This window comes from Anomaloglossus baeobatrachus, chromosome 3 (assembly GCF_048569485.1).
Source record: "Anomaloglossus baeobatrachus isolate aAnoBae1 chromosome 3, aAnoBae1.hap1, whole genome shotgun sequence".
Taxonomy (NCBI): Eukaryota; Metazoa; Chordata; class Amphibia; order Anura; family Aromobatidae; genus Anomaloglossus; species Anomaloglossus baeobatrachus.
This window is the reverse complement of record NC_134355.1, coordinates 96,324,507-96,349,419: the sequence shown is the minus strand read 5'-3', so window position 1 is coordinate 96,349,419 and position 24,913 is coordinate 96,324,507. Positions and strand designations below refer to the sequence as shown.

Here is a 24,913-nt window from a genome sequence, read left to right as displayed (position 1 = left end):
TTTCAGTCATGGGGGCGGCGCTGGCGCAGGTTCAGTCTCCTCCCTGTATATGGAGAGGGGCATCTGTCAGCACTGACTGACAGCATCCTCTAGTGCAGAGTGGCTGTCAGTCAGTGTGGGGGTGAGTCTACATCTGCTGCTCTCTATACACAGAGCGGACACTGAACCTGTGCCGCCCCCGTGTCTGATACCGGCACACTGCCGGGAAGATTAAAGTTAATTTCCTCCCGACAGCGGGGTTCAATATGCAGGTGTCGGGAAGGTTCGGAATTCTATTAACTTGCAGATTAACCCCATATCTGCAGGTCAATAGCATTTTTCCACATGACAGGTTCTCTTTAAAATTACTATAAAAGTTATCATGTGTTTGAATTAGACCGCCATTCCAAAAACAAAACCTGGGACAGACTAAAAACCTAGACACACACAAATGGGAAAAGTATAGGAATGTTATGAAGAAATTCACCATTATATTGAACCCAAAAATAATCCCTCAAATAAATCCACACCTGCGTTAAGGGTAGACATCAAATATTCCATCCTCAGTATATCAGAAACTCTGCTAAGCAAAGCCTGATAAAATGGAGGGATAGTCCTCTTCCAGTAGAGAGCTGTTAAACACCGGGCAGCAGATAACAAATATAGGAGCAATTTAGAAGAATTTTTACCTATCCCCTTAGGGGTAATGTTAAGTACTGTACATAAATCAAGGAATCCAAGGTTACCTCTGTATATAGGAGGCTCTGAATCAAAGAACCTAACTTGGCTGGGACAAGACCAAAAGATAGGAGTCTGTGTACCCAGAGAAGAACCACAACGCCAACAGACAAGCTTTACCCCCAGTTACCGGATGTGTAGAAGTTCTGGCGTGTGATACCAGAACATCAGAACCTTTTAGTGATTCTTATAAAAACTGCAAATTGAGGTTTTGCCTCCTTGTTCCAAAGGGTCTGCCAAATCGTCGGTGACAATTGGGATTTGTTCAATCATTGATAGAGAACAGTTACTAAAAAAAAAAAATGATCCTAGGTAGCAGTGTCATATTAAATTTGGATAACGTACACTCATGGTCAGGAACAAGAGCAGCTCTGTGGATTCCTAAGGTAGTGATTTTAAAATGTGCGCACAACGATCAGTCCATGGAGTTCTTATTTTTACATTATAGAATTCTTTTTAAATGAAAAAATAAAAAGCAGAAAATGTTTTTAATGCATAAATTGCATCCTTCCTACTCATTGGTGCAATAGGTGCCCATGTACTCTGCTACCCTGCTAAACATAGATATTAAGTAATTCCGGTATCATCATGTCTGAGGGTTCTGACAGCAATCTAATGTAGATTTGATAATGCCGAACCCCTTGTTCAACCAAAATATAAGTACAGCAAGAAGTATTTAGCAGTAACTTGGCTTTCCTCTTACTTGGATGTGCCAGATGTTCCAATTTTATCAAGGCTAGCTATTGTGTATGAGGACCTCCTAAGGGTGGTGTCACACACAGCGACGACGACAACGACGTCGCTGCTACGTCACCATTTTCTGTGACGTTGCAGCGACGTCCCGTCGCTGTTGCTGTGTGTGACATCCAGCAACGGCCTGGCCCCTGCTGTGAGGTCGCCGGTCGTTGCTGAATGTCCAGCTTCATTTTTTGGTCGTCGCTCTCCCGCTGTGAAGCACACATCGCTGTGTGTGACAGCGAGAGAGCGACAAAATGAAGTGAGCAGTGAGCAGGAGCTGGCATCTGGGGTAAGCTGTAACCAGGGTAAACATCGGTTAACCAAGGCAAGACTTTTCCCTGGTTACCCGATATTTACCTTCGTTACCAGCGTCCACCGCTCTTGCTGCCAGTGCCGGCTCCCTGCTCTCTGCACATGTAGCTGCAGTACACATCGGGTAATTAACCCGATGTGTACTGTAGCTAGGAGTGCAGGGAGCCAGCGCTAAGCAGTGCACGCGGCTCCCTGCGCTCTGCACATGTAGCACACCGACGCGTGTCGTTATGATCGCTGCTGCGTCTGCTGTGTTTGACAGCTAAGCAGCGATCATAACAGCAACTTACAAGGTGACTTGTTGCGTCACAGAAAATGGTGATGTAACAGCGACGTCGTTGTCGCCGTCGCTATGTGTGAACCCAGCTTAAGTCTATGTCCGGACAGATAAGGATTACTCTATTTGAATTCAAACACCTGATATCTTTCCAAAAAATTGTCCAGCTAGTCAGCCACAGACATCCACTGATATCTTTGTTGCTCCTGGAAATAAGTCGTGGCCAGATGACTTTGACAGTGGTTTATTCCACTCTTCCCCATTGAAAAACACATTTATAAAAGTGTGGGGAAATCAGGAAAAATAAAAACCATAATGGGTCCGACTGCTATCTAAGGTGTATAATTTCAAGGTAGGAGAAAGCGGGTTGAATACCGCGCCAAAACCACAGGAACACGGAGAGTATAAGTGAATCCCTTTTATTTCCACAGGTCTACGCGTTTCAGGGACATATCCGTCCCCTTCATCAGGACAATGTATACAGGGAATAATAGGTATTATTCCTGATGAAGGGGACGGATATGTCCCTGAAACGCGTAGACCTGTGGAAATAAAAGGGATTCACTTATACTCTCCGTATTCCTGTGGTTTTGGCGCGGTATTCAACCCGCTTTCACCTACCTTGAAATTATCTCACTGCTGCAGGACTGCTGCCTTCCATGCTACTTCCATGTCTGCTAAGGGGTTGTGACTGGCACAACCTGATAAGGTGAGTGTCTTTCTAACATTCACCCCATATATTTATACCGGGTAAGACCCTATTTGCGCCTATTCTTTCCACAGTTTGTCTCTCTTCTCTAAGGTGTATAAGAATGTATCCAAAAGGGGATATAGCTTATTTATTATATTCTATATATTATCTCATGTTTCTGGTGTGTTCGCTACTGTTGTTGAACAATAGCTGACTGTTGTAGTCATATCCATGTTGTATTGTGAATGGAGTAGTCAGTGTTATCAACTGTGAATAGTCATATGCAAAGTCAAAGTACTCTTGCCTGTGATGATAATGAGCATGTTGAAAGAACAGGACGTATGAAACTAAAATAGCCCCAGTGGCCAGTGTGAACATTGCAAGATCACAAATTTTATTTTATAATATATATTCTGATGTGAAAAAAAATCCAATTTTTATTTTAATTAAAAAATACATGTAAACACAAAAACTTAAAATTTAAATAGGAGCTCATTTTCTGATGACACATCCCTCAAAGCACTGTTTATCAATTAGTAATTGACCAAGTGCGATTATCTACTTTTAAGGAAGCATTTGTCGGAGGCTCAGAGGGTGAATCCCATGTATTCAGTCTTTTGTAATACTGCTTTTCCCCATACAGCCACCACTGCATCTAATTTATGACCAATTTACAACCCTAAAATTGGTGGAACAAACCCAACTGAAAACATAGGCTTCAGAAACCAAACATATTTGGACTTGAAAGAAAAAGTATATTAAATTACCAGTAATATCCGTTCCCAGACTATAGAAAATGTACCAGTGAGACTGGATAGGTATGTAATTTAATAGATTTTACTGTTCCCCGCAGCAGGCTGGTGTCCAGATTTCCTCTCACTTCCCAACATTTATTGTACAGATATGCCTTTGCCATGTAACAATACGGAAAACACATTGCTTTATTTACAAGGAACATGCGGTCATTTCAGATTCTTGGCCACAAACGGTAAATCTTAGGATGACTCATTTATACGGGTCATATGAAGGTGACTTGCGCAAAATCTATTTTTATAAGTGTCATTTATAACACTTTTAGTCATTTTAAATGTAGTCTAAGGGGTACTTTACACGCTGCGACATCGCTGCCGATATATCGTCAGGGTCACGTCATTAGTGACGCACATCTGGCGCCGGTAGTGACATCGCAGCATGTAACACAAATAAGCGACGATCAACGAGTGCAAAAACGTGCAAAATCGTTGCTCGTTGACACGTCGTTCATTCCATAATATCGGTGCTGCTGCAGGTACGATGTTGTTTGTCGTTCCTGCGGCAGCACACATCACTATGTGTGACGCCGCTGGAGCGACAAACATCTCCTTACCTCCGTCCACCGGAAAAGGAGGAAGGAAGGAGGTGAGCGATATGTTCCGGCCGCTCATCTCCTCCCCTCCTTTTCTATTGGGCGGCATTCAGTGACGCTGCTATGACGCTGAACGAACCGCCCCCTTAGAAAGGAGGCAGTTCGCCGGTCACAGCGACGTTGCAGAGCAGGTATGTGCGTGTGACGCTGCCGTAGTGATAATGTTCGCTACAGCAGAAATCACCACATATCAGCCGTGCAACGGGGGCGGGTGCAATCGCGCTTGACATCACTAGCAAATGCTAGCGATGTCGCAGCATGTAAAGTACCCCTAAGTCTTTGCCACCAATTTAAAAAGGCCTTGTCATGACATCAAAAGTAGCCAGTTTTGCTCTTATTTTTATTCCCGATGTCCCCTTGAATATTGCTTTTCTTGTTTTTTTTTTGCAAATCCATCATATGGCTCAAGAGATATGGGCCTTTTTATCTAGTGTTATTTTTTATTGTCTCTGAAAAAAGTGTGGCTCAAAGGGTAATTATGCAAAGCAGAGTAAAGAAACAGCCCCAGGGATCCTGTGAAATACACCCCCTTGTAAAGACCAGAAAAATTAGTACTAAGCAAAAAGAACATATCTCTGGAGCAGTATGACAAATTTAAAAAAAAACAACAAACAACAAAACAATACTTAGTGGAGCATTGGGAATAAATCAAGAGTAAAAATTGGTACTTATGACCTGGTGAGAGGTCCCCTGTATATATAGTGTATCGACATTGAACAAAGAAACAACATTAGAGACTGCCTTGCATTAAAATGTTGTAGCATTTTGTGCACAGCTCCTATGCAGAGCTATGTGTCTTCTATTATTTTCAATAGGACATGTAGTACACAGCTGTGCTCACGAAACAGGTAAGGCACTGCGCTGTTCCGCTCCAGAGACTGTGCATCCATCCATCGCCGGAAGTGAAACCAGCTGATCGGTGGCGGTGTCTGGAGGTGTTTAGTATCGGACATGTTATTTTCATTCTCTTATTTTGATACACAGTCTAGATAAGCATATGGCTGGGGGCTGCATCCTGTAGCCATATGCTTTATCTGCTCTGGGTATCACAATATGGGAGACCCTATGTCAATTTACTTATTTATTTATTTATTGGTACTCCACTATAGGGACGCAGACAGAGTGTGTGATTCCACGCAATCACAGACGCTGTCACACAGCATGGGGTGTGGTCTGACTGCAACCAATTACAGACACCGGGACCGACGGTGGGCGGGGGAAACAGTGAATATGTATGAGGGTCAATGAACGGACCTGGAAGTAGTGTAAGGGCATGTGCACACGTTGCTTAATTTCATGCTTTTACGCTGAGTATTGCACTGCAGCGTAAATGCATGCGTCCTGCGTCCCCAGCACAAGCTATGAAGATTGAACGCAGTGATGTGCATGCTGAAATTATGATCCAAATCTCTGCGTTCAAAAATGCAGCATGTCAATTCTTTGGTGCGCTTTGGATGCTGCTCCCACTCTGTCTATGGTGGGGGCAGCATCCATAAAACATGAAATCGGCCTCTATTCTGCTGAAACACTGCATTCATTACGCAGTGTTTCTGCAGCGATTTGAAGTGCACATGTGCTGTCAAATCACTGCAGAAATTTCAGCATTTACGAGTGAACACAGCCTTACAGCCGTGCGGGAGACTCAGTAACTATATCGCTCCTGCTTTATTCTTATTTTCTCTTTTTCCTTTATTTATTTCTTTTTTTAATTATACGGGTGACTGAATCCGAACAGTATCACAGACTTGCTAGAGAAGTCCATGTTCGGGGTCCGTGCACAGACACTAGGTTTCTGGTATAGACTCGGAACTTTACAATTCGGGTTCGTCCATCACTAATAAAGACTAATTGCGTATCTTATTTTCATGACCTATCTGATAAGAGATGATCAATATAAGAATACTGGAAATTATTTTACATTTTCTCCTACACTTCAGTTTTTTTCTTCAAAAATGAAAATCAAAATAACAGTCGACCATTTTCACCTTAAGGTGAAATTTTATTATTCAATTCGAAGCAAAAGAAACATTTACATTTTTAATGTAAAATTTCCCTCAAGGTTTTTTTTTAGAAGCCGACTTATCATAAGTTTTAGTATCTTATAGAATAAATTGCATTTTTCTTCCATCGAAATGTATGGTTAATAACAAAGAACAATGTAGTGTATGCACATACAAAAGCTGCAAGTAGTCGTACTAACTATATGGTTAATAGCAAGGAACAATGTAGCATATGCAAAGAGTAAAGCTGTAAATAGTTGCATGTAAAAAGATTAAAAGTTGATCTTTCTAAGGTAGGCCAGGTCCACCCAGGATCCCATGAGTTAAACTGGGCCCAGGCGAATATGAAAAGCGAGATTAGATTGCTTTAATTATACAGAGTTCAATGATAAAAATAGGGGCTAATGAAAGGAATGAGAAAAAATAATTACCTGATAGTAAGACTTGATTTGTTTCACCAGGACGGATAAGTTTTGTATTCGGAGGGAAGAATCATTATTGATCTTTTTGTAAATTTTTTGATTTTCTGCTTTGGGGTTTCTGAAAAAGAAAAAAATAATAACTGCATTAACTTCATTCTATTAGTATTTTATGCCTACATTGAAGGAAAAAATGATATACATACGCAGGAAAACATAATAAAGTACTCAACACATGCTATCAAACACATGGGAACAACCAACTTTAGGCTATGTGCGCACTAGAAAATGGACTTTTCTTATGAAAAATCCGCACCCTCTGACAGAATACTGCACCCGCGGCAAAAAACGCGGTAAAACCGCACCTGCGGTTTTTCCGTGGGTTGGTCCTTTCGTTTTTTTACCATTATCTATGGCAAAAACCGCAGGTACTTGAAGAAAAAAAATGATATGCACATTAATTCCACAGCGGAAAATCCGCGGGCAAATCCGTAGGTATAAAAAACGCAGTGTGCGCACAGCATTTTTTTTATACCCATAGGTTTTGCTGGGGAATGACTGCAGAAATGTTAGACACATTTTCTGCAGCAAATCCACGGCAAATCTGCGGTAAAATTAGCGGTAAATACGCAGCGTGCGTACATAGCGTTATAGTGGTGCCGAACCAGGGAACAATTACCCAATAGTCAACAATAAGAGCTGTCACTTTTGCCTTAGATAACGTGAACAGATTTCCAACAGTATTTTTTTTTTTTATAGAATTTTCCACCTCTTTTCTTACAAGGCTGCCCAGGAACCTGAAGATCTCTGCCCTAAATCTACCATCAAGTCATAATAACTAATCATCCATCCATAGGATAGGTTATACTGCTGATTATTGAACAATCAGGGTCTTAACAGTGACAAGATGAATCGTTTTCTATAGTGCGTGAGCCTTTTTAAGACTGAGAATTGCAATGTTTTTTTTAAGAAAATGTCACAATGGAGCTTCAGTGCCACATGTAGACAAGGTGCTGGAAATATGAGAAAAAGAGAATATTCACATCTCTGCCAGATTTTATATTTATTTCAGATCCAGTCAGACTTGACAGAATTAATATTCCAGCCATCACTCAGCAGTTAGGCAGCAGGAAGCCAGCTGTCAATCCGCATGGCTTTGGCAGTCAACACCCAATCAGCATAACGGAAAAAAAGAGAAGCCGCTCCTCTATGCGTGGGATGTCAACAAAAGTCGCTGAATTGCCGTCAAGAGACAAAAGAGTCAATAGGACAAAGAAGAATCGGAGTTGTATTGCGGTAGTAGGTTATGGTGTGACACCATAACCTACTACTTCAATACAACTGGGATTCTTCATTGTCCTATTGACTCTTCTGTTTCTCCACACACAGCCAGTTCTACTGATGAAGGTCACTGAATCGACCGAAACGTCTGCTGCAATTGAACTGTCTTGCTGTTGCCGTTCATTCACATCAGAGTGCCTGGTCTATTATATTTTGTACTTACGGAGTCGGACCCTACCTCGGGCACCCGGTATCTTAATAACAGAAGTGTCGTGTTACTTTAAATCTTAGTGGCTGCTGTGGCCTGCCATTAACTCCCTCATTACCCCAATTGCCACCGCACCAGGGCAATCAGGGAGAGTTCGGTAAAGTGCCGGGACTGTCGCATCTAATGGATGCGGCAATTCAGGGCAGCTGCTGGCTGATATTTTTAGGCTGGGAGAACCCAATAACCATGGGTATCCTCAGCCTGAGAATACCAGCCCCCAATTGTCAGGCTTTATCTGGGCTGGTATTATAATATGGGGGCTTCTACGCCAATTTTTAAAATATATTTATCTTTATGATATAAACCCGCCCACCGGCGTCTGTGATTGGAAGCCTCAAACACACTGTCACTCAGCGTAGGGGGCTCATCTGACTGCAACCAATCACAGACGCCATGGGCGGGGAAAGCAGTGAAAATGTATGAGCCTAATGAGTGGCCCAGGAAGAAGAATGAGAGGCCACGGGAGCAGTGTGACAGCCGCCCCGACGACTCGGAAAGTATGAAACGCTTGCTCCTTCCCCCTTTGTGCCAGATTCTGGTCCCCATAGACTTTATATGGGGACCTACATCTGGCCAGATATCAGAGATCAATACCCCGCCGACCCAGAGTCAGCGGGGGATGGATCTACCTTCGAAATGCAGGAACAAAACGCAAAAAGAATTGACATGCTGCATGTTTGTGGTCACCAAAAACTAAAGTGGTCACTAAAAACTGCAATGTGCACACAGCAAAAATGAGTAAAAAACACAATAAAAACACATGTTAAAAAAAATAACTTGCAAGTATTTTAATTTACTAACTAGTTGCGGAAATGCTGCAACATCTAAAACTTACAAAAAGCTCATCATGGAAACGTAGCCTTAAGTAATCTTGACCAGTTAAGCCCAATAAGTGATATAAATGGGTTGTCCACTACTAGGACAACCCCTTCTGAGCCCTCATTTCCTCCAGGTAAAATAATTAAGCCTATACTCACCTCTCGTATCAGAGCCGTAACGGCGGTGCCGAGCTTTGCATTCCGGGGATCACGTGGGGTTGTGATGTCACTTCCTGTTAATTGCGTGTTTGTTCGAAAGGCGGGTACACAGAAGCCGACTGATTGGACACAGGGCTCACATGACGTCACAACCCCACGTGATCCCCGGGAACTCAAACCGCAGCACCATTGGAATTGTCCCTTTAAATCTTGAAGCAGATACTATATAAAAAGCTACAGGCAATGCAACACATTTTTCTCGTTGCATCAGTTATGGGATACCTGCCCCTGCCCCACAAGCCCAATATTATAATCCAATAAACTCAGAATAGATCATATTCGGTAACTAAGATTTAAAAATATGAAGTATGTTCTAGATGGTAGGATAGATTTTTCAAAAACATGAGAACAATTGCCAATACAGTCTTGGTGACATCTATAAATGTTAGTTTATTTGGTCTGTTCAAAGGAACCGGATCCTACCGGCAATAATGCATTGATCTAAGATCATTATAGGTAATTAAAAGCCTGTAGCCACAAAGACTTTTTATTTTTGGAGAAGGTGGGAAGGATCCGACTGTGTTGTGTCAGCATGAGCCATTGTCTCACAGCTTGGTGGTCGCCTGACAGCAACAAATCAAAGAGACAACAAGAGCAGCGCACAAAGACAGAAGACGCCAAATTGGCAAAAACAGATCAAAAGGAGGTTACAACCATTAATACTCTCAATGTGAATAACACGCTGACAAACTATGGAGGGAGATTTATAGCAAATCACGGCTAAGTCCAGACAAATTAACTTTGGAAATACAGTATGAATAATAATTTTACCCTTTAGATAAGATCTAGTTACTGGCAAATTGATACTACATATAAATACATACTCATACTCTCCAATTCTATGCACTACCTTGTAAATTCATTAATTATATACCATTATTAATAATAATAATAATAATAATAAAATATTTATTCATTTATATAGCGCTGTTAATTCCACAGCGCTTTACATACCATGGTAACACTCTCCCCATTGGGGCTCACAATCTAGGTTCCCTGTGAGTATGTATTAAGGTACATCTTTCCAATTTAAGATTTTATTAATTTTCCAGGAATTACAAAATTAGAACATATATCCATACTATTGCAAATGAAACAGATCAGAAGTTAATGCTAGACCAAGCCTTCGCCGGCTTCGCAACATTCTATGGATGGTAGAAGTGGAACATAGATAATCACTTAAAAAAAAAACAAAAAACAATAAAACGATAAATCAAGGAGAAGATATTCAAACAAGAGGAAGTCACAGAGTCTAGAGAAATAGGGGTAGTGCAGAGAAAGGAGAGGATAGAAAGCAGAGTGAGGCGACCGGGACTGATGCAATGTCCGTTGAGCTGAAAATTTGTCAAGAGTGCGGTGTGAACTATCTGTAAGAGAAAAGGCCAGAGTGCCCCCCGTCCGGAAGTTAAATTAGTTCAAGAAGTGTTTTACTAGACAAGAAGGAGTCCCATTGGAACCACTTGGAGGCCGTTTCCACCGCCTGCCCTCGAGATTGGGCCATCACCATTTCCATGCGGTGAATAACATTAACCTCTGTTATCCACTCATCTACTGTCGGGGGGTTAAGGTACATCTTTATAGCAGGATCCCAGTTTAAAGTAATTTAAATCGCTGATTTGTATGATTTACCATAATTAATTTCATCAATCAAAGTAATTTGGTGCCAAAACGTTTACAAGTAAAAAGGCACATTTACCCATAAATGCCCATAAATTGCCCATAAGCACCGATCAACAATATAGAAAGTTGAGTGTCACTCGTTAACTTTCATTAACATGTAACGATCATCAGAAGGATCACATGGAATACCGTTCTTATGTAAGGAGGGGGACTCCAACCATCGCATTCCTTCCCTGATGACACCAATCGCGTTGTTGTGATGTTATGTGAATTGTGTCCTGCATCTTTGTAAATAATGTGCCATGTACACTGCGATACGTAGTAATGTAATGTGATGTTTGCCTGTTTAATGTTATGTATTGTGTATTATAATGTTTATACTGTGCTGTGAGGAAGTAGGAATTTACCCAGCGACAGACAGTAAGGACAGTTACAGTTAAAGTGTTGGGACTAGCCCACAATGGGAGGGGTTAGCCTATAGGGAAAGAGACAGTTTCTTCTAGAAAGTTAATGAAGACTCAGTGCATGGCAGAAACTGACGTATAGTCTGTAGGATATCAAGGTCGCATGCAGTGGGTGACCTATGGCAGGAGAAAGGAGACTGTGTGCAACATGGTGAGATTCGGAAGTGTTGAGCCAGACACTGAATGTGAGACAACGCTAAATCTAGGAGACCAGCCTTCTAGTGAAGTGGCCCCTGGCAGAAAGGTCCAGAGGATGGGACTCTAGCAGTAAGGCTCTAAACCACAAAGGTAATGGGCAGAGCCAGACAGGTAAGTGAGCGTAATTGGCTTTCCCGGGCAGATTCTCCCAAAGTGCCTGAGAGCGCAAGGCTCTTCTCTGGCACTACTGATAATCCCCTAACCCCCTCCTTTACAAGGAGAAGAGACGTGGATACAGAAGCATCTGGGAGCACAAGACTCTAATCTGGCCATAGTGGCAAAACCCTGACCCCCTCCTCTACGAGGAGACTGGACGTTGATCCGTTGGATGGGAAAGTGACAGTCACAAATTGGACTGTAACATTAGGCTAGATTGTGATGCGACTTGCAGGACCAATAAGATTGGAAACAACCCAGCTGAACTGAGAATGTGTTTGAATATGCTCTGTAGACTTGATACATGCTGGAAGATATGTGCCCACTATCTGGTGTATACAGATATTGATGAAGATGAACAGTTGAGTAAAATATTGTTGTTCAAAATGAACTAGTGGTCTTCTTTTTTTTGGAAACGAGTCGTCATCCAATCTCCTTGTGGAAACGAGTCGTCATCCGGTCCTGGCCAGCTGACGTCAGTGGCAACATGTGGCCAGCACGGGTGTAGTGCCCATACCATACAAGTCCACAAACCAGCCAGGATCATGTCTTTCATGTAGCGTGCCAGGAAGTCTGGAGTCAATCCCTCACCCACGAATATATGCCACACCACACTTATGTCAATTCTTTCCTTCTCACTTTCATTGTCACCAGCACATTCATATTTACATGAAGGAATATGCTGCCAACCAATGATAATTTTTATGCCCACATTAGAGATGTGACCAGTGTCAAATGTTTTCTAATTTGATATCTCATTTTGAATTGACAAATATGTGATTACATAGTCTCACGGTTAGATGACAGCAACATCCTCCTGTATGACCAGCCGTCCCACAACCCCTCAAATCAATCGTTAACTCTTTTTGCCTCAACTTTAACCACATTACTGGACCTCCTCTCTAATAATCCTTCCACTGCCTACCCACTGCCAAAAAAATCCAGTTCAAAATACTACCAATGATCTACAAGGCCAACCATAATCTGTCCCTCCACACATCTCTGACCTAATCTCCTGACACCTCCAAAGATGTAATCATCAATCCTCACAAGATCTACTTCTCTGCTCTACTGATCACATAAGTCTCCAGGATTTCTAACCATGACACCATGTATCCACTAACTCCACCCTTTAGACTTTCCTCAACCTGCGAAGCTTTGAAACGCGACCTGAAAACGCATCTCTTCAAGAAAGCCTCCAAAGTGCAAAAACCCTGCTGCCACCACACTGCCATATCAGCTACTTCTACCCTCACCATTTCCCTTGTATATGATAACTATTTCCGAGAAGGGTCCTCACTCCCATTGTACCTGTCTGTCATTTAGCAGTGTTTAGTTAAACATATTTGTATCCTGCTATGTATTGCCAACTTATTGCTATACAGTGTAAACTTTTTTTGTATGCACAGATCCCTTGACATAGGGTGCTGTAAAATTAATAATAATTGCTGGGTAATTTTATGCCGGTTAAAGATGTGGAACAATATTTCCTACCAAAGCCTGTTTGGTTGATCATCGCCTTGCGTAAAAGGGTCTTTGAATTTGATTCTAGTTCCTTTGATCTGAGCTCCAAATACCAAAGGCATCTGTCATTACTACATCTGTATCATCTCTATATGATGGATTGTGCCAGATCAAGACTAAACTATGCAAACAGAACAGAAAAAGTAAGAATTCTTGAAAAGAAAACTCACAGTTTCCACTATAATGAATTTGCCATGACTAATCATGTGTTATAAACATCCTATCAGATTTTGACATTAAAAATGATCTTGCATCCAACTGGTCAAAAAGACAAAGCATTAAAAGGGAACCGTCAGCAGATTTGGGACCTATAAGCTGTGGCCACCACCAGTGAGCTCTTATATACAGCTTTCTAACATGCTGTATATAAGAGCCCAGGCCACTGTGTAGAACGTATTAAACACTTTATAATATTTACCCAACGGTCACTGCGGTGGAGTTGGGTCATATGGGCGTCTCTGTTCTCCGATGCCGGGGTGCCTCCTCTTTCGGCCATCTTCGTCCAACTTCTGAAGCCTGTGTGCATGACGCGTCCTATCTCATACTCACTCGCCGCTCCCGCGCAGGCGCACTACAATACTTTGATCTGCCCTGCTCAGTGCGGATCAAAGTGTGCCTGCGTAAGACCTCAATGCCGGTGAGTGTGGATGACAAATGCACCCCGGCTTCAGAAGAAGGATGACAAATGGCGGAAAGAGGAGGCGCCGACACCGGAGATGCCCATATGACCCAACTCCACCGCAGCGACTGTTTAGGTGAGTATTATAAAGTGATTTTTACGTTCTACACAGCAGCCTGGGCTCTTATATACAGCATGTTAGAATGCTGTGTATAAGAGCCCACTGGTGGTGGCCGCAGCTTATAGGCCCCAAATCTGGTGACAGGTTCCTTTAAGCTACCGCAATGACTCAAGTCAACCAAAAGACCATCATTCATTAACCAAATTATTTTTCTGTGTTCCTAATTTACATTGTTACAGTATCTACCTTATCGTAATTGTGGGTGGTATTTGTAACAATATACAGACATTCTGAAGCGGAGTCTCTATTCACCTCTGATTACAAGAATATGGATATATTCAGAGAGGTGATAGAGAGAATATGCAGTAACACCCTCACATTTTATACACATTTATACAAGCTGTACACTGACAATTTTATATTGTATCAAAGTGTCATATCTTCAGTGTTGTCCCATGAAAAAATGTTATAAAATATGCACAAAAATGTGAGGGGTGTACTCACTTTTGCAATATACTGTATGTACGTTGTATGTTAGTCCTTTATACAGGCTATTTTCCATCTTGGAATATTGCGTAAGAGAATACAATGATCTCTCATAAAAAAAAAGTCATGAACAGAATTTAGAAATTGTATTTAAATACATTTTGTAAAGTTTCTGTAAACTCATTAATTTCTTAAATAAAAATTAAAATGACAGCTACGCTTTAACACATTTTATGGTTATTCCCACAATACAAAGTATACTATCTACATGACTCTGGGGGCTTTTACAGTATATTAACAATAAGGTGTTCTAACGTTGAGTCTTTTATCATCTCATTCGGCCCATGTGTGCATCCAGCTCCACAAAGTGCTGTTCTTAATCCTAAAACTATATTTCCTAGTAGCATACAGCTTCTCCTTAGTGCTGCACTCCCCTCCCTCTGTTCTCCTGATAAAGAAATGAGCGGTACAAAGAGAAGAGGATTAGAGAAAGAAATTATGAGAGAAAGAAAAAGTAAAAGAGCAAAAGAAGAAATGCACAAAGGAAAAGAAAAGGAAAGAAAGGAGGGACAGACTGGTAAGTGAAGGGCAAAAAAAAAAGGGAAACAGTAGTGTAATAGACTATTTATTGTAGCATGTTATTGCTATTGGTGGAAACACGATTGTATAAAAATGTTATAAGCTTGATAAAATATATACATTTATCCACACCAAATAATTCAATGTAATGGTTGGTGTACAAACATTTGGTCAACACGTTTGTACAAATAATATGGCCTTGTATATTCCAGTCTCCTCTAGTATACATGGGAAGGCTCTCTCCTGCCTGCATAGCAGAGCCGGACATAGCTGACTTGTAGCTGTCAGAGCAATGAGGATGCAGTGAAAGTGTTTTATTAGGGTAGGTTCTAACAACAGTATAAAAAAATATATATTTTCATTTAGAAAAGTGGAACTTTTTTTTTTCTCACTTGTCATCCTTTTTTTTCCTCAGCCGTTATTAATCATTTACAAGAGCATTTACAGTATCATGTTACAGAAATTGTTATGTATCCGTAAAAATTGGACGTCATACTGTGCCATCTGATTTTCTTCTCCCATCCATATGAAATCCATATTTCAGAGTGAAATTGCAGCATGCTGTGATATTTTTCGCAAGCCGAATCGGTATGAGAAAAAAATGTTCATGTGCACCGCCTCACTGGATAACATGGGACAGAGCGCAATCTGATAAAATAAAAAATTGGATAGCACACGTCCGATTTATACGCTTTTGTGTGCACAAGCCCTTAGAGCCATTAGGTGCATCTGTTTTGCGGGGAGATGTGGTGATCAAAACAATTTTTTTCTGTAACTGTACTTATTATATTGGTAAATTTATTTGATATTTTCATAGATCAGACTACCACTTTTACGGATGTGTGTGGGGGGTTTTATTTACATTTTTTTTTAAAAAAAATTATATACTGCAGTACTGCTGACACACCTGCACCAGAGCCTGGGTGTAATTACCGGATCGGCTCTGTTCTGCTCGGAGGATGTCACGGCGACAGGGCCCTGACGTCCCTCCACTCCGGTATGCCGGCTGTGGATCGAGGCCACTGGAGTATGGTGCACTTCCTGTGGGCTCTAGGACCCCTTCTCTCTTGATCCTGGGTTGAGCTGCTCCAGCTCCAGACCACAAGTCTTCACTCCTCCGCTCCTACTTCCTGACTAACGTTCTACAGTGTGCTGCCTCTAACTAAACCCCACCTCCTAGCTGGTCGCCAATACCCTGGCCTGATGGAGTGTCGCTAAATTGAGTGTGTCTGTGTTTGTGTGCATCCCAACTTGTGACCACCTCCTTACCCGGGAATAGGATACCACACCTCTGACCGATGTGCAGTACCTCTGTGGTGACTGGAGCCTCAGGGGTGCCACACTGTCATATATACGATATTAGAAATTACATTTTTCTATTAAGCCCAGTTTATTGTGGGGCTTCATGGGCATACAAAAATGGCAGTGAGGGGGGCTTTCAGTATGGCCTCAACAATTATGGCACTCGCAACCCCCTAGAGACAATGCATGTAAGTGGTAGCTCAAAATTTTGTTAGAGGCAGATGTCAACTCTATAAGATCTATATTTGCCTTTACGCAGTGGTCTCAGCTCCTGAGCCTATGCCATACATCTGCACCTGACATGTGACGTACGTGTACATCATAAATAGAGATGAACGGACCCGTGGAAGCTCGGTTCGGGGGGGTTCAGCCATACTTTAGATAAAGTTCGGTTTGGGACCCAGACTTGAGCTGAACCCCAATTGAAAGCCACTAATTGGGCAGTTCTGGTCTCCTCCCAGATGCAGCCAGCCATAAACAGATCACTTCCGGGGCAGGTGGATGGTAGTGTAGTGGGGGGGTACACACTACATCCAATAACACTTTTGTTACCCGTAGTGTGAGCAAGTCAAACACTGCAAGCAGCTTTCACCAAGTGTACCTGAGCACAACGATGTTCGCTTGAGCGGTCAGCATACGTAAAGTACCCAAATGCCAATGGGTTGCTCATCTCTAGTCATAAATCATGTAGTAGGATGTAGATAGAAATTGGGTATACACTGCACTGATACTCAATGGTATATTAATATAATTCCTTTTATTGTTCATAAATCAAGAAGGGGACAAAAACAGCCTTTCCATGTGCGGTGTGTTTCCATACAGGAGGCGGATGGACAGGTCTGGGCACCCGCTCCTCCATCACATGCAATTTTGAGAACAGTAACGTTGTGTTCATTCAACAAGGAAGGCTGCGCCAACAAGTGGGCAGCACTTACAGGAGAAGGACCTGTAAAACTTTTATATTAGCAAGTTCCACAACATCATGTGGAAAACATTTAGTGAAATATACATAAAATGGACAACCTCTTTTAGTGAAACGTCATGTTCCCTTGAGCTAAACCCATCTGTGAGGTAAATCCTGGGATATGAAGAGGAATTATGACTAGAAGTCATAATTGCTCTCATCACTCCCTGGCAGTGCCCCCCCTCCCTCCTTGTTCCCAAATGTCCAGCATCTGTGAAGGTGTCACATCCCACTTACACCTCCAACAGCCATCTCCTCTGATATGGAGATGAGATGATGTGCGGACAATGGACACAGGATGGCTCCCTGCCGTCACCCTGTAACAAGAGTTGTATCTCATTAGCAAGGCTTGGAAGTAGCCAGACAGAACGACTCCAGTAAAAAATGGTTCATATCTCGCAAGCCATATCTCCGATAAATATGGCAACCATAAAAATGGTGTTTGCGCAGGCGGACGATGCTGGCACACCTTTTTTATGGAAGGGGGAGCTTGGGAAATACCCCAGGCGTGATATCAGCCATATGGGAACTCGTAGACAGGTCATGAGTCCCCTCGTTCTGTAGCTAAATTCATAACTGTCACAATGAGAGCATTGGCGTCTGCCTACGACGCTCCCAGGCAAAGTTATGGCCAATATCCCCTTTGCTGGATAATTCTGATCCATGCAGGGGGAGTGGCAGTGCTTCCCTGTGAGGTCACTAAGGTAGGAGGGGACCTGGATCTGCCCAGGTTGATAACCCTACTTCGGCCATTTTCCAGTGTTCTTCTCGCTGGGGGCACGTGCAGGAAACATCTGTGGGAGTTCCTAGAAACCTGGTCTACAGCGCCCCCCTGTGGCCAGACACACAAGGTAACTGATGTAATTGTATACCTGTTTGTAACCCATGCTTTATCTGTAACTGTACTCTGACATATGTATATTCTGTAGATTCCCTATTGTATATATTGTAGTTTCTAGTGTGGCGTTAGGCCGATTAAATTATATAATTAATCTTGGGCTGTTCTGTTATCTCGATCTTGAATCCCACGTCTGTGTGTTCGGCTAATAGTTACCGTAAATCGGTTGGTGGCAGCGAATTGTGCCAAGGATTATTGTGGGGAGGCCAGTGAGATTCGGGAAGATATTATATATTCCGCCCGCGGAGGTCGGGGGAATATATACCCTACTCTCACCGGGGACCCTTCAATAATCGGCATAAGTAGTATAGCGGCCTCCTTGCTTATGGTCGGGCAATTCCATAATTGGCCTGACTATAAGAGGGGCGCTAGAGAGCGCGTCACGTGCTCTGTCTGTCGGTCGGGAGGTATAAAGGAGGGGTGACCCCCACTTGTTACCCCCCGATTGTGACGTACTGGTAGCCAGCGCGGGGGATTTCTGAGTGACCCCCCCCGGTGGCAAGCGGTGGGATCGAGATAATAGTGTGTGTGAGTGTGAGACCCATACTCCCAGACACTAAAGACTGCCTGCAGCAGCTGTGGCTGCTGGGGTCTTCAGACTAGCTCAACACTAGAGTGTCAGAGTGCAGATACTGTAAGGTGTGTGGAGGCATCAGGTGTCAGTTCTGTGTCAGTGACCAAAAGTCTGCAAGAATGGCTGAGAGCACCAGGAGCAAAGCCAAAGGAATGGCCGATGCTAAGGCCAGAGACGATGAGGAGGTTGTCCACGAGTCCTCCAGGAGCTCGACGCCAGAAAACAGCTCTGCAGAGGACATTGCACAACCGGGCACTGCTGGACAAGATGAGGAGCAGCTCGCCCAAGGGTCCTCAACGAGCCAGATGCCAGCCCTCCGCTCTGCAATGGACAGTGAATCACCAGGCTCCGCAGCGGGCCGCAGATCACCACGTGCCATTCCACCGAGCCTGGGAGGCTCGGATAGCCTTCTTCAAATGGCTATGGCCCTACGCCAGGCTGGAGACCGGGAGGGCTACAAGGAACTCATGGCCGAGCGTGAGCGGCAAGCAGCGCGTGAAGAGCGCCAGGCAGAGCGTAACTACCAGCTGCAGCTAGCTCAGCCCCGGCCCTCATCAGCCACCCGTGACCTTCCAGACACCAAACTTCCAAAGGTCCGTGTTGAGGACTTCCCAGTGCTGGAGAAGGATGGAGACTTGGACTCTTTCTTGACTGCTTTTGAACGGACTTGCTTGCAGCATCATCTGAACAAGGACCAGTGGGCCAAATACCTGACCCCCCGTTTAAGGGGTAAGGCCCTGGATATCCTTGGGGACTTGCCTGCTGAGGCGGATCAGGGCTACGACACCATCAAGCGGGCCCTGATCCAACAGTACAACCTCACCCCGGAGTCCTACCGCAAGAAGTTCCGGACGCTGCAGAAGGGACCAAAGGACTCCTGGGCTGACCACCGGCGGGCACTTGCCCGAGCTGCCGACCACTGGACCCAAGGCCTGCAGCTTTCCACCGGACCGGAGATCCTGGACTTGTTCATCACGGAGCAACTCTTGTGGAACTGCCCTGAGGATCTCCGCCAGTTCATCCGAGACCAGAAGCCAAAGGGATCCACGGCTACAGCTGCCCTGGCAGATGACTACACCAACAATCGGGCTCCTGAAGCCAGGAGAGCAGCCACCAGCAGCACCTGGAGAGGGGGTAAGATGAACTCTGCGACTGCCCCACCTGCCCCTAGACTGCAGGGGGTGTCCCCCTCAACTCCCCTCTCCAGGCCCGTGGCAGAGCCAAGACGGTGCCACCAGTGCAACCTACCTGGACACTTCAAGGCCATGTGCCCTCAGCGTCCCAAGGCCCCGGCTCCGTCCCCGTCCCAAGGGCCGCCCAAGGTGTATTGTGTGGGTGGGGGTGGTGGTAGGTCCCTGGACAGCTTCCAACCTGTCACCGTCGGCCAGTCTGTGACCATAGGACTGCGAGACAGCGCCTCGGAGGTGACTCTGGTGCGGCCTGAGATGGTGTCCCCCCAAGACTTGATCCCTGGAAAAACCCTCGCTGTCTCCGGGATTGGAGGCATTGACCCGGCGCTGCCTGTTGCTGACATTTATGTGGACTGGGGCGCAGGGCGAGGGGTGAGGGAGGTGGGGGTAACTGATCGGATCCCTGCAAACGTGCTACTTGGGACAGATTTGGGGCAAATAACCTCCCAGTTTGGCCCCGCCCCAAAGGCTGAACCTTCAGCCAGTGCTGACATGACTCCTGACAATGTTAATGTGTTATCTATGAATGATGTAAGGGAGGAGGGAGTGAACTCTGATATTTCTGCTTGCACAGACACCATAGACACACACACAGCTGCAGCTGTGACAGGGGAGGGGGTCAGAGAAAGGTGTGACAATGCCTCTACAAGTAACCAGCCTGTGAGCTGGGATCTGTTGCCCTCTGCAGGGATAAGCAGAGAGCAGGGTGCTGCAGGGGGAGGACCAGTGTGTGGGGTGGGGGCTACCACAGCAAATGTGGGGTCCCCAGAGATTTCACACCGGGGTTCTGTTGCTGCAGGAGGGGAACAGGCAGGTGAGATTGGGGCCGGTCCAGGAGCGGAAGTGCTCCCAGGTAAGATCTCGGTGCATGGTTCCCCCACAACCGGGGTGTCAGGAAGCCAGGTAGGTCTGCCTGAACCGGCGACTTGGTCAGGAACGGAGGAGGAGCAGGCACGACCCACGGTCGCAGCGGCTGTGGCCGCTGTCACCCGCAGTGGGAGTGCTGGAAGCCAAGGGGCCTCCCGGAGGTCCGATAGCTCTTCCCCTTCTGACCAAGTGGCAGCCGAGTCAGGTGGAGGCCAGGACACAGGTCCCGGGGTACTGACTGAAGATGTGACAGTCTCGTCGATTCTGGCCACATCTAGTCAGGAGTTTCAGGCAGCGTTAGAAGCTGACGACAGCCTGAAAGCTCTAAAGGAGCAGGCGGCACAGCCTCCCTCGGACTCGGACCCGGAGCGAGTGGTCTGGGACCAAGGACGGCTGTACCGGGCCACGGTCCAGCAGGGTTCACCGGAGGCGTGGCCCAGGGACCGACAGTTGGTGGTACCCTATCCGTTCCGGACGGAGTTGTTGCGGATCGCACATGAGATTCCGATGGCCGGACACCTAGGGATCGCTAAGACCAAGGCCAGGTTAAACCAGCATTTCTACTGGCCAAAAATGGGGGCCGATGTGGCTGCCTACTGCCGTTCGTGTGAAACCTGTCAGAGAGTGGGGAAGGCGGGGCCACACCCCAAAGCCCCACTAGTATCTCTGCCAATCATCGATGAGCCTTTCAGGAGGGTGGCTGTGGATCTGGTCGGCCCGCTGGCCATCCCCAGCAGCTCCGGGAAACGCTTCATACTGACGGTAGTTGACTATGCCACCCGGTACCCAGAAGCAGTGGCCTTGTCGTCCATTCGGGCTGACAAGGTGGCCACCGCATTGCTGGAGATTTTCTCCCGAGTGGGTTTTCCCCAGGAAATGCTCACCGACCGGGGGACCCAATTCATGTCCCAGCTGATGGAGACCCTCTGTAAGCAAGTCCAGGTGCGACATCTGGTGGCCAGCCCGTACCATCCACAGACTAATGGCCTGTGCGAGCGGTTCAATGGCACCTTAAAGCAGATGCTTAAGATGTTGGTCGACTCCCATGGGCGTGACTGGGAGCGGTATCTCCCACACCTGTTATTTGCTTACCGGGAGGTTCCACAGGCCTCAACAGGATTCTCACCGTTTGAGCTCCTGTACGGGCGACGTGTGCGGGGCCCCCTGGCTCTGGTGAAAGAGGCTTGGGAAGGGGATTTGGCCACCCCTGGAGTGTCGGTTATCGAGTATGTCATGCGCTTCCGGGACAAAATGCAGGCCTTGACGCAACTGGTACACGACAATATGGCTCAAGCCCAGGCCGATCAGAAGCGTTGGTACGACCAGAACGCTTGTGAGAGGACCTACCAAGTGGGTCAAAAGGTGTGGGTACTGGTCCCCGTACCACAGGACAAGCTTCAGGCAGCCTGGGAAGGCCCATACCTCGTGTACCAGCAGCTCAACCCTGTGACGTACCTGGTCACCCTGGACCCTGCCCGTGGAAGGCGGAAGCCCTTCCATGTGAACATGATGAAGGCACATCATGAGCGGGAGGCATGTGCGCTCCCCGTGTGCAACCTGCCCGAGGAGGGAGAAGCGGAAACCCTCTTGGATATGCTAGCCCAGGTTAGGGCAGGCGGATCCATTGAGGATGTGGAGGTTGGCCACCAGCTCTTGGAGGACCAACGGTCCCAGCTGTGGGCCACCCTACACCCCTTCCGGGGGTTGTTTACCAACCAGCCCGGAAGGACTGACTTGGCTGTCCATCACGTGGACACTGGGGATCATCCCCCGATCCGGCGTTCAGCATATCGGGTCTCCCTGGAGGTGCAGCAACACATGCGCCAGGAGATTGACGAGATGCTGAAGCTGGGGGTGATCCAGGCATCCAACAGCGCTTGGGCCTCGCCTGTAGTCCTCGTCCCTAAGAAGGACCGAACCACTCGGTTCTGCGTGGACTACAGGGGGCTCAATGCTGTCACGGTCGCCGATGCGTACCCAATGCCACGCATCGATGACCTGCTCGATCAGTTGGCCGGGGCTCAGTACCTGACCATCATGGACCTGAGCCGGGGATATTGGCAGATCCCCCTGACTCGCAAGGCCAGGGAACGCTCTGCCTTTATTACCCCATTTGGACTGTACGAGTCCACGGTGATGCCATTCGGGATGAGGAATGCCCCTGCCACTTTCCAGCGGATGGTCAACACCCTGCTCAAGGGACTTGAAGGGTACGCGGCCGCGTACCTGGATGACATTGCCGTCTTCAGTCCCACCTGGGAGGACCACCTAGAGCATCTAGCACAGGTGCTCAGGCGGATCCACCGGGCAGGTTTGACCATCAAGCCGGGAAAGTGTCAGCTGGCCATGAGCGAGGTCCAGTACCTCGGTCACCGGGTAGGTGGGGGAACGCTGAAGCCCGAGCCTGAGAAAGTGGAGGCCATCGCATCCTGGCCCATCCCCAGGACCAAGAAGCAGGTGATGTCCTTCTTGGGGACCGCTGGGTACTATAGGAGGTTTGTTCCATGCTATAGTAGCCTGGCAAAGCCCTTGACGGACCTCACCAAGAAGAAGCTGCCCTCTGCAGTCGATTGGACAGTGGACTGCGAGACAGCCTTCCGGGCCCTAAAGGACGCCCTGTCCAGCCCGCCCGTGCTACAGGCAGCCGACTTCACGCGGCCGTTTGTAGTACAGACCGACGCCTGACTTCGGCCTCGGTGCGGTGCTCAGCCAGGTGGACTCTGCGAGCCAAGAGCACCCAGTCTTGTACCTGAGCAGGAAGCTGTTACCAAGGGAAGTGGCCTATTCTACAATGGAGAAGGAGTGCCTGGCCATAGTGTGGGCCCTGCAGCGTCTGCAACCCTATCTATACGGGCGCCACTTCATCGTGGAGACGGACCACAATCCCCTCAGCTGGTTGCACACCGTCTCTGGGACGAATGGGCGATTGTTGCGATGGAGCCTTGCGCTCCAGCAATACGACTTCACCATTCGCCACAAAAGGGGCCGTGACCACGGTAACGCAGACGGGCTGTCCGACAAGGAGAGGTCGCGGACGGGCGCACGGGGGAACACCGGAGTGTGCTGCCCCCTAGCGCCCTCAAAAGGGGGGAGGTGTGAGGTAAATCCTGGGATATGAAGAGGAATTATGACTAGAAGTCATAATTGCTCTCATCACTCCCTGGCAGTGCCCCCCCTCCCTCCTTGTTCCCAAATGTCCAGCATCTGTGAAGGTGTCACATCCCACTTACACCTCCAACAGCCATCTCCTCTGATATGGAGATGAGATGATGTGCGGACAATGGACACAGGATGGCTCCCTGCCGTCACCCTGTAACAAGAGTTGTATCTCATTAGCAAGGCTTGGAAGTAGCCAGACAGAACGACTCCAGTAAAAAATGGTTCATATCTCGCAAGCCATATCTCCGATAAATATGGCAACCATAAAAATGGTGTTTGCGCAGGCGGACGATGCTGGCACACCTTTTTTATGGAAGGGGGAGCTTGGGAAATACCCCAGGCGTGATATCAGCCATATGGGAACTCGTAGACAGGTCATGAGTCCCCTCGTTCTGTAGCTAAATTCATAACTGTCACAATGAGAGCATTGGCGTCTGCCTACGACGCTCCCAGGCAAAGTTATGGCCAATATCCCCTTTGCTGGATAATTCTGATCCATGCAGGGGGAGTGGCAGTGCTTCCCTGTGAGGTCACTAAGGTAGGAGGGGACCTGGATCTGCCCAGGTTGATAACCCTACTTCGGCCATTTTCCAGTGTTCTTCTCGCTGGGGGCACGTGCAGGAAACATCTGTGGGAGTTCCTAGAAACCTGGTCTACAGCGCCCCCCTGTGGCCAGACACACAAGGTAACTGATGTAATTGTATACCTGTTTGTAACCCATGCTTTATCTGTAACTGTACTCTGACATATGTATATTCTGTAGATTCCCTATTGTATATATTGTAGTTTCTAGTGTGGCGTTAGGCCGATTAAATTATATAATTAATCTTGGGCTGTTCTGTTATCTCGATCTTGAATCCCACGTCTGTGTGTTCGGCTAATAGTTACCGTAAATCGGTTGGTGGCAGCGAATTGTGCCAAGGATTATTGTGGGGAGGCCAGTGAGATTCGGGAAGATATTATATATTCCGCCCGCGGAGGTCGGGGGAATATATACCCTACTCTCACCGGGGACCCTTCAATAATCGGCATAAGTAGTATAGCGGC

General features: G+C 46.3%; 1 protein-coding gene across 8 annotated transcripts in view; it reads right to left on the bottom strand.

The window, feature by feature from the left end:
• Positions 1-24,913, bottom strand: part of CCDC88A (coiled-coil domain containing 88A) — a 302,568-nt gene that overhangs the window by 164,101 nt on the left and 113,554 nt on the right. For all 8 annotated transcript variants that reach the window (XM_075339320.1, XM_075339323.1, XM_075339325.1 and 5 more), the window contains exon 3: positions 6,572-6,680. In XM_075339320.1, the coding sequence (XP_075195435.1) occupies positions 6,572-6,680 (109 nt within the window). The remainder of the gene's footprint in view (positions 1-6,571; positions 6,681-24,913) is intronic.